The sequence below is a fragment of the Felis catus genome, chromosome B1, assembly GCF_018350175.1.
Source record: "Felis catus isolate Fca126 chromosome B1, F.catus_Fca126_mat1.0, whole genome shotgun sequence".
Lineage (NCBI taxonomy): Eukaryota > Metazoa > Chordata > Mammalia > Carnivora > Felidae > Felis > Felis catus.
The window spans coordinates 183,695,279-183,711,909 of NC_058371.1; the positions used below are offsets into that span (position 1 = coordinate 183,695,279).

General features: G+C 37.1%; 1 protein-coding gene across 6 annotated transcripts in view; it reads right to left on the reverse strand.

Annotated features, from left to right (window-relative positions):
- Positions 1 to 16,398, reverse strand: part of TBC1D19 (TBC1 domain family member 19) — a 148,260-nt gene extending 131,862 nt beyond the window's left edge. For 4 of the 6 annotated variants that reach the window (XM_045056489.1, XM_003985476.6, XM_045056488.1 and 1 more), the window contains exon 1: positions 16,152 to 16,395. In XM_045056489.1, coding sequence (XP_044912424.1) covers positions 16,152 to 16,250 — 99 coding nt within the window. In that variant the 5' untranslated portion in view covers positions 16,251 to 16,395. Of the gene's footprint in view, positions 1 to 16,151 lie in introns of all 6 variants that reach the window. The other 2 variants (XM_006931184.5, XM_045056491.1) reach the window with 2 other exon arrangements.
- Positions 16,399 to 16,631: the final 233 nt, after the last annotated feature.

Consider the following 16,631-nt stretch of genomic DNA (forward strand, 5'->3'; position numbering starts at 1 on the left):
GGTGTCTTATCCCCCTTATTCCATATCTTCTTAGCTTCCTTTCATAATACACTTAATGACTGAACCAGTCTTCGGTTCACATTTAGTAACCAATCTTTTCCCTCTCACTTCAGCTTGGCCTTCCCTAATTCAAAAACCCTACATGATCTTCTCTAATCAACCCGGTGCTGAAATAAAATGCAAAGAGATATACTTACTCAAAGCAAACCCATATGTTAATAGTTATCTTACCCCTCAAGTACATAAATTCTATAAGACGTTCCTTATTTTGAAATTCTATACACTATAATTCATGTCTTCACTGTTTTTAGAAGGTAGGGGAGGGACAGCAAAGTATCCCCCAAATCGAGAAGGCACTTTGAGAACAGAAATGAAACCCCACAAAGTTTACACAGAGTTTTACCGGGTAACTTACTGACAGGGTGGGTCAGGCAGACAACGATTCAGGTGCTGTATATTTATTCCCCATAAAGTCTACACCTTAGTGTGACCTTAGGTTTTATAGTGTAACAGGATGTGTAGGACACTGTAGTGAGATCAAAGAGTCTGCATGCCCCTAATTGACAGCTAAACTTTAGGTCTTGTGGCACAAGTGTGCGTCGGGAAAGAGAAAAATTATGTTATCTTTAATGGATTCATGAGAGGTCAAAGCAACCCTCCCCTCATCCTAGCCTTGGTGGGCATTTCTAAGTTTTATATATTAATCCCCAAGGGGCCAGGAACACGTAACCCCAGGAGAGGTGATCCAGTGAACATGAACAAAATGAAGGGCCAAAGATGGAGTCAGTATTGTCATCACTCCTACAATTGTCTTACTTTCCAGGATTAAAGGACACAACAAACGCCAAGACAGATATGGGTAAGGATGATACTCTTCCCTGGCTCACACACCAAACACCATCAGAGTCCCTAAATTATTAATTTTTATATCAACTGTAGTCAATCTGAAGCTTAACCATATATATGCCATATCCCACCCTAGAGGGAAAAAAAAAAGACAGAAGACAGTAAGCCCTATTCATGGCACAGGCCTATCAATACCAATATATGTTCTATCTATACATGTCTTAAAGAAAACATATTTAATTAAAATCTATTTAAATCCATGAAATATTCATTTCTCTATAATAAATGATAAATGAATGCCAGTTCCTTCTCTCCTTTTTATGATCTCTAAATTCTCTATATATGTATATATTTCTGATAATGATAAATAAAAAACAATATTTGAGATATAATTCCATAAGGTTTTTAGTGAGGGACACCAGCACTGAGATGCTCTGGGGTTCTGAACTTATGACAACATCCTATCAGTTATATTATTCCTTCCCTCTCCAAAGCCTATCTTCTTTCAGTTTCCTTCCTTTTACAATTCTATTATTCATAATAACAATCTGAGCAACAAGACTTATTAAACACTTAATGGAATGGAAATAACATTTGAGGTTTTACACAACATCCATTTTAAATACAAGTAATGAATGATACAAAATAACAATGTTGATCTTGGTGCTAAATATCAAATTTGAATTAAGCTATCACTCTAGTGTCTAGAGGATGAGCGAGCAAATTCAATTTTAAGATGGAAGTTGACCTGGGGCGCCTGGGTGATTCAGTCGGTTGAGCATCCGACTTTTGATTTTGGCTCAGGTCATGATCTCAGGGTCGTGAGATCAAGCCCTGCATCAGGCTCCATGCTGAGTGTGGAGTCTGCTTAAGATTCTCTCTCTCTCTCTACCCCTGTCCCTCTCCCCTGCTCGCACTCTCTAGCTCTTAAAACCACCACCACCAACAAAACAAAAAAACAAAAAAAACAAACAGGTGCAGGTTGACTTTATAACAAAATAACTCAGGAAAACTCAGAAATCAAAAAACATAACCTCTTTCCAGAAACACAAAACTCCATGTTACCATGCTAAGATCTTAGATAATTAAACTTTAATCTACAAAAGAATACATTAAAATACACTTTAATTATAATGTTAAAAAAGAAGTGCTAATGGTGGGGGGAAAGTCTAAAAATCATTTATATTTGTCTTTGAAATATTCTGTGCGATTTTAATTTTCTAATTAAGTTGAACCAACACTGTTCTAGCACTTCCAGAGTATACTCAGACAAAATGAAGACAGTACGGAAAATGCTGGGGGCAGAAAACTGCCCTCATGGTTAAAATTATAAAGGCACGTAACAAATAAACAGTCACTTGTTTAAAAGCATGTTATTAAAACTGATTGTCAAGTTGCCTTTTAAGAGTTAGCTTATTTCTATTAAATGTCTGCAGTAGAGAATATAAGCTAAGGAAAAGTTGTTATTACATATTTTTTCAAGTCCACGATTACTTTAATATTAAAACATCTATAATTATATTCTTTTAAAGTATAAATCTATAACATTACATCTTTTACTTTATGTATCACAAGAACCAGCCAAATGTAAGTTGAGTTCCCATGAACTCATCATCTCCTTACCCTGCTTTATCTTTCTTTCTCTTACCTTGCCCTATTTTTTATTAGACCGAAGCAATTTACTGATGTTACATTATCCTTTATTTAAAATCCCAAGACCTGGGGCGCCTGGGTGGCTCAGTGGGTTGAGCGTCCGACTTAGGCTCAGGTCATGATCTCACCATTCCCGAGTTCAAGCCCCATGTCTGGCTCTGTGCTGACAGCTCAGAGCTTGGAGCCTGTTTCGGATTCTATGTCTCCCTCTCTGTCTCTGCCCCTTCCTCACTCGTGCTCTGTCTCTCTCAAAAATAAATAAGCATTAAAAAATTAAAAAATAATAATAATAAAATAAAATAAAATTCCAAGACCTGAAAAGCTTTGAAAAACGAAGTCTTTTCATAACTGAATTGATAGCATAATGGGTCCTGACTTGAACTCACTTAGTGGCAAAATCTGATCTGACCTGAATTGACATGAGACTATTTGTAGTCCTTATTTATCACACTTAGTATGAAAATTCACACATTTTGCTGCAGAAATATTAATTTACATAATTACAAGGTGCTACAAGACCATGGTAGGGATAGTAAATAACATAGAATATGCATGAATTACCTTTATAAAATTAGAAAAAAATTTGAATTCCAAAACATATCTGGCCCCAGGTTTTAGATAAAAGACTGTGGACCTGTATTTATTCGTAATACTATCATTTCTCCATGATAGCAGAACTTTATTTTATTCACTGTTGTATCCCCAGGGAGTAGAATTGTGCCCAACATATACTAAATGCTCAATAAATACTTATTGAATAATCAAATAAAAAAACGCATTTAATTAATATAAATGGAGTTCAAAATAGAAAGAGACAAAAATACTTCCTTGGGACAGTAATCTCCAAATAAGGTTATATCCTACACAGGTCTTGAATCTCTTATTTGCAATTCTGAAATACGAACAGCTTTGAAAACAAAGAATTTGTCATCATTGCTTATTTTCTAGAACTTGAAGTTTTCTTATAAATTAAGAAACAATTATTAACTTATTAGAGCTCAAGCTTGAATAAAAAAAAAATCCTTAAAGGAAACACATTTTCAAAGAAAAGCAGAGTCTCGTGTAAGACTTTGAACTCCTTAGAAGTAAAGATGCTTTCAGCAATCTTTCATCGCCCAGTAAAGTATCTGGCACACAGTAGCTACTCCACATATGCTGTTCAAGTTAACATTAAAAAGGAAGAATCTGATAAATATCATATGACTTCACTCCTATGTGGAATCTGAGAAACAAAAAAGATGAACATAGGGGAAGGGAAGCAATAATAAGATAAAAACAGAGAGGGAGGCAAACTATAAGAGAATCTTAAGAGAACAAACTGAGGGTTGCTTGGAGGGGTGTTGGGTGGGGGAATGGGCTAAGTGGGTGATGGGCACTAAGGAGAGCATTTGTTGGGATGAGCACTGGGTGTTATATGTAAGTGAGGAATCACTAAATTCTACTTCTGAAACCATTATTACACTATCTGTTAACTAACTTGGACTTAAATAAAACTTAAAAAATATTAAAAAGAAAACTCTAGGTTTATTCTATTTCCTAAATACATGTTGAGAACCTGGCTCACGCAGTCATTTTGCTAGGTGTAGGATAGAGCAGAACAATGCAGACGTACTCTCTTCCTGCTTTCATGAAACTTGCACTTTAATGAGGAAAGCAGACATTTCAAAAATAAATACAGGGGCACCTGGGGGGCTCAGTCAGTTAAGCATCCAACTTCAGCTCAGGTCACAATCTCCTGGTTCGTGAGTTTGAGCCCTGCATTGGGTTCTCTGCTGTCAGCTCGGAACCTGCTTCAGATCCTCTGTCTCCCTCTCTGCCCCTCCCCCACTCTCTCTCTCTCTCTCAAAAATAAACAAACCAAAAAATAAAATAAAATAAAAAATAAATGCAGGTGTGATAAATATTACAAAAAAGAAACTTCCAGGTACTACAGGCCACTAAACTGGGAGGTTATGTGAGACCTACAAAGTTTGGATGGTCATGGCTGAAAGAGTAGAGTGAAGAACAGTATCACCAAGTTTTGTAGGCATAATCAAGGATTTTGAACATTTTTCGAAGGGCCCTAATAAGCAGTGAGGGTATTAAGCCATCTTACTTGGACTTTCAAGGAATGCTCAGGCTTATGTTTACTGAGAACTTACTATGTGCCAGGCATATTATCTTGTTCAATCCTCACAAATGAGACTTATATTTCCAAGTTGATGGAGGAGCTGATCAGCAGACCTGCAGAGAACAACTAGTAAAGCCTGGGAGCAAAATCAACTATCTGAAGGCAGAAGAGAGTTGCTGAGAGAACAAGAACTAAAGTAACAGAAAGGGAAACATCTTGAGAGATGAACTGGTGTCTATAGCCATGTCTTCCCTGGAATCATTCTGAGCATAGACAAGAGGCTGAGAATCAATACAAACCCAGTACAAAGTAGGGCTACCAACAGTGGACAGAGAAATAAGGAGAGCTTTGCCCCAGACTTGGAGATCTTAAGCACATAGCTTTGATTTGTCCTCAAGAAATTTTTTTGAATACTGGGATTCTACAGAGTAGAAAGCTAAAAACCTAAGCAGGAAACCTCTGAAAAGTTTTTTTAAGTCTGACAAGAAAAAGATTAGACGTTGGGACCCAAAGGGGAAAGGACCTCTAGAATACATCAAATTCTTAGTTGAAACCCTTGGAGAGCCAGGAAAAAAAAAATAGAGGAAGATTGAGCCTAAGAGTCTAAAACTCAGCCTCAATACAGAACATTCCCTAATTGGATTATGGTAACCAGTCACAAGACTATCTCCCCAGTGGAGAAGAGGGTGAATCCTCAACAAAGTTAGATATCATCTAGAAGCTTTAAAGTTTTTTGTACACAATGTCTAGCATCAAATAAAAATTTACTAGTCACACCAACAGACAAAATTAAATAAACAAAGCTAAGAGAAAACACCATAAACAGATATCTACACGTGATCTAGATATTGGTGTTAACTGACAAGGACTTTAAAATAATTATGAATTATATGTTTTTTGAAAAAGAGGAAAAAATGGACAAAATAGATGAAAAGCAGATAATTTTACCTGAGAATTGGAAACCATAAAGAAGAAACATCTGGAAATTTTGAACTGAAAAATACACCATGTGAATAAGAACGCATTAGATGGATTCACCAGGAGATGTGAAAATAGCCTCAACAGGATTAGTGAAGTGGAGGGTGAAAAGACAAGATCCACATTGACGCACAGAGAAAAAAAAAATGCAAAACACAGAAAAAGAGTACTGGAGACAAGTGGGATTCAGTGAAAAGTCTAACATGTATAAATTGAAGTCTCAGAAAGAGAGGAGAGAGAAAATGTGGCAGAATAAATACTGGAACAAATAATGGCCAAGAATTTTCCAAAACTGGTGAAAAGATATCAACCCCAGATTTAATAAGCCCCACAAACTCAAACCAGAATAAATTAAATAATAATAATACAAACAACAACAATATAAACAACAATACAATAATTCAAACAACAAATAATAAAACAAACAAATAATAATAACACACCAGAGCACATTTTAACAAAACTACCAAACACCAAAGACATAAACGTTAAAAGCAGTCAGGGTATGCTGGGGTGGGGGGCATACCAGTGGATAACAAAAAAAATAATGTCTGACTTCATAAAACAGACACCAAAATCCCCCCCAAAAAAAGTCTCAACATGGCTGAAAAAAAAATTACTACCAACTTTGAAAGCTATATGCATAAAAAAATCCTTCAATAATGAAGATGAAATAAAGACATCATCAGACAAATATAACTGAAGAATTCGTCACCAAGAAACTAAAAATAGTTATAATAAAAGAAAAATAATCTCAGGGTAAATATGGAAATGTAGAAGGAAATGAGCAAAAAAAGGATAAAAATGTGGTTAAATATGAATAAATACGGACTATTGATGCTACAAAACAATAATAGCAATGTCTTGAGGGATTTAAATTACACACAAAAGGCATGGCAAAAATAACAAAAGGAAAAAGCCATAAATGAGTAAAGTGTTCTAAGTTCTAGAATTATATAAAAGGGAACTAGTAAAAGTAATAATTTATTTGAGATTTATGCATTACATATAATTGATATGAGATTAATCAAAAATAAATTTTGTAACATCTAGGGTAGCTATTTAAAGAACAGTAAAACAATGTGTAACTAACACATTAACAGAGAGAAAAATAATAAAACATTTGAATAACAGTTGAATAATCAGAAAAATAAAGAAAACATAATATAAAGCAAATAGATCAATTAAAAAAAACAAATATTAAGACAGAAAATACAAACGCAATATATCAGTAAATTCATTGAATGTAAATAGACTAAACAATACAACTAAAAGACAATGGCTGTGGGGCTGCTGGGTGGCTCAGTCAGTTAAGCGTCCAACTTCGGCTCAGGTTATGATCTCACGGTACATGAGTTCAAGCCCCACGTCAGTCTCTGTGCTGACAGCTCAAAGTCTGGCGCCTGCTTCAGATTCTGTATCTCCTCTCTCTCTGTGCCCCTCCCCTGCTCACTCTCTGTCTCTCTCTCAAAAATAAACATTAAAAAAATTTTTTTAAAAAGACAATGGTTATTAGACTGGATTTAAAAAATAACTATATTTTGCCAATGGTTTCAACAGACACATCTTAAATACAGTCACAGAAAGGGTGAAAATAAAAGTATGGAAAAAGTCATACTATGCAACCACTAACCAAAGAAAGCTAGTATAGGTACACTAACATCAGCAAAACAGATTTTAAGGCAAAAAATTCACTAGAAATAAAGGACATTTCATAATGACTAAGGGGTTAGGCCATCTAGAAGATACCACAATATAAATCTTATACAACCAATAAAATAGCCTTAAAATATAGAAAGCAAAAAATTGAGTGTTAAAGACATAGACAAAGATACAATCACGGTGGGAGATTTTAACATATTTCTTTCAATAGCTGATAAAATAAGCAGAAAAAAATCAGTAAGATTATAGAAGAGGTGAACAGCATAATTAACAAGTAGACCTCAGTGGCATATCTCATTGAACCAACAACAGTGACAGTATACACATTTTTTCCTAGTGCACATGGAACACTTAGCAATATTGATTATATACTGGGTTATAAAGCAAGTCCCTAAAATTTTACATAAATAGAATATCTCAATTGCTTAGAAACTAAGCAATATACTTTAGAATACCCTTGGGTCAAATTTAAAATTACATAAAATACTATAAAATATTTTGAATTAAAGGATAATGAAAATATGATTCATTAAAACTGTGGGATACAGTTAAAGTAGTGCTTAGAGGGAAAATTATAACCTTAAATACATATTTTAGAAACGAAGAATGGTTTCAAGTCCTTGATGTATACTTCCATTTCAAGAAACTAATAACAACAGAAACCAAACAACCAAAACCAGAACAAAACAAAACAAAACAAAAACCCAGCAAATCAATCCTAAAGAAAGTGAGAAGCAATTAATAATAAAGATATGATACAATCTTAAGGCAAAATCAGCAAAGCTGAAATTGTTTTTGATGAGATTAATCAACTGAGACCCTTAGCAAAACTGTTCAAACACACACACCACACATGCATGCACACAAATTACCACAATCAGAAATTGTAATATAATTTTCAGACATTAAAAAGAAATATAAGGTTGGGGGGGCGCCTGGGTGGCTCAGTCGGTTGGGCGGCCAACTTTGGCTCAGGTCATGATCTCACGGTCCGTGAGTTCGAGCCCCGCGTCAGGCTCTGTGCTGACATCTCAGAGCCTGGAGCCTGTTTCAGATTCTGTGTCTCCCTCTCTCTGACCCTCCCCCGTTCATGCTCTCTCTCTGTCTCAAAAATAAATAAACGTTAAAAAAAATTAAAAAAAAAAAAAAAGAAATATAAGGTTGGGAATGCAAGCTGGTGCAGCCACTCTGGAAAACAGTATGGAGGTTCCTCAAAAAACTAAAAATAGAACTACCCTATGACCCAGCAATTGCACTACTAGGCATTTATCCACGGGATCCAGGTGTGCTGTTTCAAAGGGACACATGCACCCCCATATTTATAGCGGCACTATCAACAATAGCCAAAGTATGGAAAGAGCCCAAATGTCCATCGATGGATGAATGGATAAAGAAGATGTGGCATATATATATATATATATATATATATATATATACACATACATACAATAGAGTATTACTTGGTAATCAAAAAGAATGAAATCTTGCCATTTGGAATTACGTGGATGGAACTGGAGGGTATTATGCTAAGTGAAATTAGTCAGAGAAAGACAAAAATCATATGACTTCACTCATATGAGGACTTTAAGAGACAAAACAGATGAACATAAGGGAAGGGAAACAAAAATAATATAAAAACAGGGAGGGAGACAAAACAGGAGAGACTCATAAATATGGAGAATAAACTGAGGGTTACTGGAGGAGGTGTGGGAGGGCGGATGGGCTAAATGGGTAAGGGGCACTAAGGAATCTACTCCTGAAATCATTGTTGTACTATATGCTAACTAATTTGGATGTCAATTTTTAAAAATAAAAAATAAAACAAGTTTAAAAAAAAAGAAATATGTTTATCATAAAAAAATTTAGGCAAATTCCCTGAAAAACACAACTTATCAAAACTCACAATAAAAGGAATAGAAAATCTTAATATTCCTATATCTATTAAAACTTAATGTTATTAAAAATCTTGCCAATATGATATTAAAGAATAAGAACGAAGTTGGAGGCCTGACACCACCCAACTTCAGCTTAGTACAAAGCTACTGAAATCAAGACAGTGTGGTAATAGTGAAAAATCAGACAAACAGATCAATGGAACAGATTAGAGATCCAGAAATACCAAAACAAACATAGCCAACTGATCTATGACAAAGGAGCAAATGCAATTTTTTGAATTTTTTTTTGAAGAGCAAAGACAGTCTTTTCAACACGTCAACAAGTTGTCCTCAAACAATTTGACAGCCACATACAAAAAAATATCTAGATACATACCTCATACCCTTCACAAAAATTAACTCAAAATGGATCACTGACCTAAATTCAAAGCCCAGAATTAGAAGACTTCTAAAAGATAACATAAGAGAAAACCTAACTGACCTTGGGTTTGTCAATTAATCTTTAGACACACAAAAAGCACAATCCATAAAAGAAAAAAATGATAAGTTGGATTCCATTAAAATTTAAAATCTTCTTTGCAAAAGATATTGTTAAGAGAATGAAAAGACTAGCCCCCGATTGGAAGAAAATACTCGTAAAACACATAACGGATACAAAAAAAAAATTGTACCCAAAATATATAACAAACTCTTAAAATTCAACAATAAGAAAGAACATACAATTTAAAAATGGGCAAAAGATCTGAACAGACACCTCACCAAAGAAGGTATACAGATCGCACATACACATCTGAAATGATCCACAGTGTTATATGTCATTAAAGAACTGCAAATTAAAACAGCAGTAAGATTATCGCATCTATCAGAATGGTTAAAATCTAAAGCACGGGTAACACAAATGCTGGTGAAGATGTGGAGCAACAGAAACATTCACTTACTGCTAATGAGAGAGTAATATGGTACAGCCGCATTAAAAGATAAGTTGTCAGTTTCCAGCAAAGTTCATCATAGTCTTATACAGTCTAGCAGTTATGCTCCTTGGTATTTAACCAAGTGAGTTGGAAACTTATGTCAACACAAAAATCTACACAGGAATGTTTTACCAGTTTTAGTTGCCAAAACTTGGAAGCAACCAAGATGTCCTTCAATAGAATGTATAAATAAACTGTGATACATGCACATAATAGAATATTATTCCAAAGGGAAAAAACAGCTATCAAGCCACAAAGAGACATAGGGGAACATATTGCATATCACCAAGTGAAAGAAGCCAGTTTGAAAAGGCTACATACTGCATGAGTCCAACTATATGACATTCTCAAAGTTGAAACTATAGAGACAGAAAAGTCAGTGGTCACCAGGGGCTTGGGAGGAAAGCAGGGAGGAGGGGTAGGTGGGACACAAAGTATTTTTAGGACAGTGCAACTATTCTACAAGATACTGAAATAGTGAATATATGACATTATACATTTGTCAAAACCATTAGAACTGTACAACACAAAGAGTGAATCCTGATGTGAACTACAGATTTTATTTAATAATCGTAGATCAATATTTATTCACCAATTGTAAAAAACGTACCACATTAATGCAAGATGTTAATAATAGGGGAAACTGTGTGCAAGGGAAATGGGAATATATGGGAATTCTGTTATCTTCTGCTCAGTTTGGCTGTAAACTTAAAACTATTCTAAACAGTAAAGTCTGCTAGGGGCTCCAGGGTGACTCAGTGGGTTGAGTGACCGACTCTTGATTTCAGCTCAAGTCATGATCCCAGGGTCATGTGCTCAAGCCCCAAGTAGGGCTCTGCACTGAGCGTGGAGGCTGCTTAAGATTCTCTCTCTCCCTCTCTGCCTCACTCCTCTGCTCACACTTTCTCTAAAAAAAAAAAAAAAAAAAAAAAAAAAAAAAAAAAAAATACAAGGGCTACCGGGTGGTTCAGTTGGTTAAGCATCCAGCTCTTAGTTTTGGCTCAGGTCGTGATCTCCTGGTTTGTGGGTTTGAGTCTCACGTCGGGCTCCACACTGACAGCTTGTGTGCTCGCTCTCTCTCTCAAAATAAATAAATAAATAAATAAATAAATAAATAAATAAATAAATAAATAAACAAACCTTAAAAAATAAAGTTAAAAATAAAAAATAAAGTCTGCTAATTAAAAAAACAAAACAAACAAACAAACAAAAAACAACCTTCCCCAAAGGAAGCCTAAGACACAGACTTCACTGGAGAATTTTTCCAAACACCTAAGAAAGAAAGAATACAATCTCATAACACTCTTACAGCAAACAAAAAATAAAAAAAGGAGGGACCTCTTCTCTTACTCATTTCATCAGGTCAGCATAACCTTTATATAAAGCTTGTCAAAGACGTTACAAGAAAGGAAAATTACAGAGCAATTTTTCTCATGGACATAGATGCAATCCTCCAACATTTATTATTGGAGTTCTAATACACAGGATGTCGAAAGCCAGTACAAGAGCATGCCTCTCCCACCCTAACAATGAGAAAAAGTGGTATAATCTACCCAATCATAACTTTTGAACCCACCAGAAAATTGAGGTTGTAGGACAACCAAATGAATTAAATTTCAAAGAATAACAAGTCCTTCCAAGGACAGATGGGACTCCAAACTATTTTACTCTGGCAGAGCATAGGAGGAAAAGGAAACTACCACACAAGCAAGAAGAAATACAGCTAAAATTTTAACTATAGTGGACTGCATGTGGGGTAATATGTCCATTTAGAATAACTAGGAGCTCAAAACACAAGGGGAATTTACACTCACTTTCATGCTCTTTTCCATGGGTCTCCCACCCAAGAGAATGGGGGCAGAGCAGAGAATGGGCAGAGAGCCCTTTTTCGTGACACAGGTGCACAGAAGGGATAAACTGTCACTCCAGCACAGGAATAAAACCATGCTACCTTCTCTAAACTCTCCTCTCACATGAGGAAATGACCTTAAACCTCTGAGAGAGGGTTGCAAAAACATCCCATTCTAACGACAAGGCAGTAATTGTTTCTGGGGGTGAGATAGACGCAAAAATGATCTTACTCGTGGTAAGGTAAAAATCAATCAATCAATCAATCCAACTCTCTTGGGCCCAGGATCCTACACCAGTACAAAGCAGAAGTGAGCCAGCTCTAGTGAGGGTCAGGAATCTCTCTTTCTTCCATCATCTGCCACGGATACAAGGCAGAGTTTGGCCGCCAAGAAGAGAAGAAGAAGGAACACTGAGAAAGACCCATTCCCAAGGCAAATGGACTGTATATTAGAGAATGCCTGTATCTACCATGAGCTTAGGACTGAGTAACAACTTTCTACTGCTAAGAGAAAGATAAGAGTAGGGAGAGAGACTTCCCTCCGTGGCACAAGCAAGCAGAGGCAGATGAAAGCACAGGATGTAGTACAATGAGAAAAACCTTCCAGTAGTCCAGAACCCTTTCTAAGCACAAGGTTACAGCAGCCCACCAAATGTGAACCTATGATACACTGAAGCTATTGACAGTAGTAACAAAACCCAAGCCTAGCTTGACCCCCACTGTACTGACTTCCATACTCAGTAAGCCTCCATACTCACTTGAACAAAATTGCCAATCTACTTGACCTAATTGACACTTACAGAATAGCCAGAGCAGAATGCTCATTCTTTTCAAATACATATGGAATATTCAACAAGTAAATAACCTGAACTGCCCTGAGTATATTTTTTACTTAACTTTTTTATTAAAAATGCTCCCACCAAGAAAACTCCAGGCCCCAGTGACTTTACTGGGAATCCTACCAAATATTTAAGAAGGAAAAGTATTAATTCTATACAAATACTTCCAGAAAATAGGAAAGAGAGAACATTTCCCAACTCAGTTTATGAGATCAGCATTACCTGATAAAATTAGACAGTTTTATAAAACTATACACCAATATTTTTCATGAAAATATCCACAAATTCTTCCACAAAATATTAACAAATTGAATAAAAAATGTATATGTGGATAATGCATCATAACTAAATGGAATTTATCTCAAGAATGCAAAATTGGTTCAACATTCAAAACCCATCAGTGTTGTTCACCATATCAACATGAGCATCTCTACAGACACAAGAAAAGTATCTCACAAAATTCAGCATCCATTCATAATAAAACTCTGAGAAAACAAGGAATAAAAGAGAGCTTCCTCAACCTAATAGAACACATCTATATACCACTGCAGTAGAGGCACTAGCCAGTGCAACAAGACAAAAAAAAAGAAAAAAGAAAAGGCATACAGACTGTAAGGAAGAAGTAAAATTGTCTTTATTCACATATGACACATGTGCTTGGAAAATCCTATGCAACCTACAAAAAGTGGTACTATAACTAACAAGCAAGTTTAGTGAGGTCACAAGATACAAGGTAAATATACAAATATCAATCATATTACTGCATACTGACAACAAACAAGTGGAAAATGAAATGAGAAAGAATTTATAATAGCATTTATAATAGCATCAAGAAAACAAGAAATACTTAGGGGAAAATCTAAACAAAATATGTGCAAGGTTTGTATACTGAATTATAAAACACCAACAACAGAAAATAAAGAAAATAGAAATAAAGAGACAAAATGTGTTCATAGGCAGAAAATTCAATGTTGTTAACATGTCAATTCTCCCAAAATTGACCTACAGATTCAACATATTCCCAATACAAACCCCAGTAAACTTTTTGTAGTAATTTGCAAGATGATTCTAAACTTTAAATGGAAAGACAAAGGATCTGGAATAGCCAAAACAATTTTGAAAAAGAGGAACAAAGCTGGAAAACTAAATATCTGATTTCAAGACTTACTTTAAAGTTACAAAAATCAAAACAAATAGATCAGTGGAACAGATTAAGAGCCAGAAACAGGTGTGTGTGTGTGTGTGTGTGTGTGTGTGTGTGTGTGTGTGTGTGTTACTAAGTTAATTTTCAACAAAAGAAGCAACGAAATTAGTGGAGAAAGGATAGGTGGTCAACAAATAGGTAATGGAAATAGGTACAATATTGGACATCTATCTATCTATACCAAAAAGTTAACTCAAGGGGTGCCTGGATGGCTCAGTCGGTTGAGCATCTGACTTCAGGTTCAGATCATGATCTCACAGTTGGTGGGTTCAATCCCCACGTCGGGCTCTGTGCTGACAGCTAGCTCAGAGCCAGGAACCTGCTTTGGATTCTGTGTCTCCCTCTCCCTCTGCCCCTCCCCTGCTTGCTCTCTCTCTCTCTCTCTCTCTCTCTCTCTTTCTCTCTCTCTGAAATAAATAAAACATAAAATTTTTTTTAAGTAACTCAAAATGCATCACATATATAAATGTAAAAACTAAAACCATAAAACTTCTAGAACCAACCTTAGGAGAAACTTTTTGAGGCCTTGGGTTAGGCAAAGATTCATAGGCACAGCACAAAAACACAAATCACAAAAGAAGAAACTGATAAAAAAAAATTGCCATCAAAATAAAAAAAGTTTTGCTCTTTGAAACATCCAGTTAAGGAAATGAAAAGATGAAGCCACAGATTGACAGAAAATATTCCCAAGATGCTTATCTGATAAAAGACTTGTGTCATATATAAAGAATACTTACAATTCAACAATGAAATAACAATTAAAAATTTTTAATGTTTATTCATTATTGAGAGAGAGACAGAGCGCGAACATGGGAGGGGCAGAGAGAGGGGGAGACACAGAATCCGAAGCAGGTTCCAGGCTCTGAGCTAGCTGTCAGCACAGAGCCTGAGGCAGGGCTCGAACTCACGAGCTGTGAGATCATTGCCTGAGCGGAAGTCGGACGCCCAACTGACTGAGCCACCCAGGCGCCCCAACAAACAATTTTTTTTAATGGGCAAAAGATTTGCACAAACTACTTCATCAAAGAAGGTATTAACATATAGTAAGATGCTCAATATTAGACATAAAGGCAATGCAATTAAAACCACAATAGGATATCATTATGCTCCTACCAGAGGAGTGTAATTAATAAGCAAAAATGAATTAATAAAAACTGGCATCAAGTGCTAGCAAGGATGCAGAGCAACTGAAACCCTCATAACTGTTGGTGGAAATGCAAAGCGGTAACAGCCACTCCGGAAAAGTTTGGCAGATTCTTACAGAATTAAACATACACTTAACCATGGAACTCAGGATTTCCACTCCTAGGTATTTATCCAAAAGAAAAGAAAGATATTCAAGCAAAAAGCTGTATCAGAATGTATATATCCGCTTTATTCATAATCTCTATAACCGAAAACGGCCCACAACTATAACTGAAAATGCCCAGCAACTAATGAACGGATAAACAAACAGTACATCCAAACACTGAAATATTACTCAGCAATCAAAAGGAACAGAGTTAGTGAAATACCAAAGTGTGAATAAATCTCAAAAGCCTTATGCCGAATGACAGAAACCAGACACACAACTTTACACACTGTACGACTCCATTTATAAGACATTCACACAAAAAGATCTCCTGATCAATCTCTGCCTCCAAAGAACTTGGCACGTTAGAAAATACTCAGGAAATGCCGGGTGGAGCGATAAAGTAAGAAATCACTGCAGAGAGGACAGAGTGCAAGAAGGTGACAGATTGCCGGAAAGCAAAAAGGCACCTGGGGTGGGGGGTGGGGGGTGGGGGGGTCCAAACCCACCCACAGGACGAAAAATGTGAGAGAAGACGTGGTCCAACGCATCGGTACTGATTCCAGCAGCTTAAAAAATTAGACCTTGGAAAGGGCTGCAGTATGAATGAAGAACCTCGGCGCTCTCGGGCCTAAAGAAAGGCGGGATGCGCCCCACCCTCCTTTAAAAATCCACTACACCACGCGCGAGGCTGAGCCGGTGGAGTTTACACCTGCAAGGGAGGTTCCTCGGTGCCCGGGGGCCGAGCTGGGGAGACCAGAGACGGGCTCCGGCTTGGGCGAGCGGGGTGCAGGAGACCAGGCATCGCCGCGGCCCCGCCCGTCTCCATCCTTCCCCACTCGGCCTCACTCACCCAGGCCTGCCGTTCCAACTGAGCGTACAAATTGGAGCCCTTGAGCTTTTGGACTATCTGGGCAATAACGAGAGAAAGATCCGACTCCTCCTGCAACATTTCCCTGCCCTAGCCCGCCAAGCCGCGGGGACAGGCTGGCGCGGAGAGAACGGACTACGGGGTCCCACTCGGGGCCAGTGACACTTCTCCGGGACCTTCAGACGCCGGGACTCCTTCAGCGGGCGTTACCAGGCAACTGCCGGGCCGTGAGTCCGTTCCTCTCTGGTCCCCCCGGCGGCTCAAGGTCCCGGCGCTTGCGTTCCGCTGGCGGAAAAACGTCCCGGTTGGGGGTAGTTTTTCATGCCTTTGTTCCCGCTTGTTGTACCTCTTCCAGAGCTGCAGCGCCTCTGATGCGCAAGGGGAACTCGGAGTCGTGTATTTTTGTGTTTTATTATAATGGATCCTTTCCTTTCCACCTTTCAGTCTCTGCAGAAACAGGGC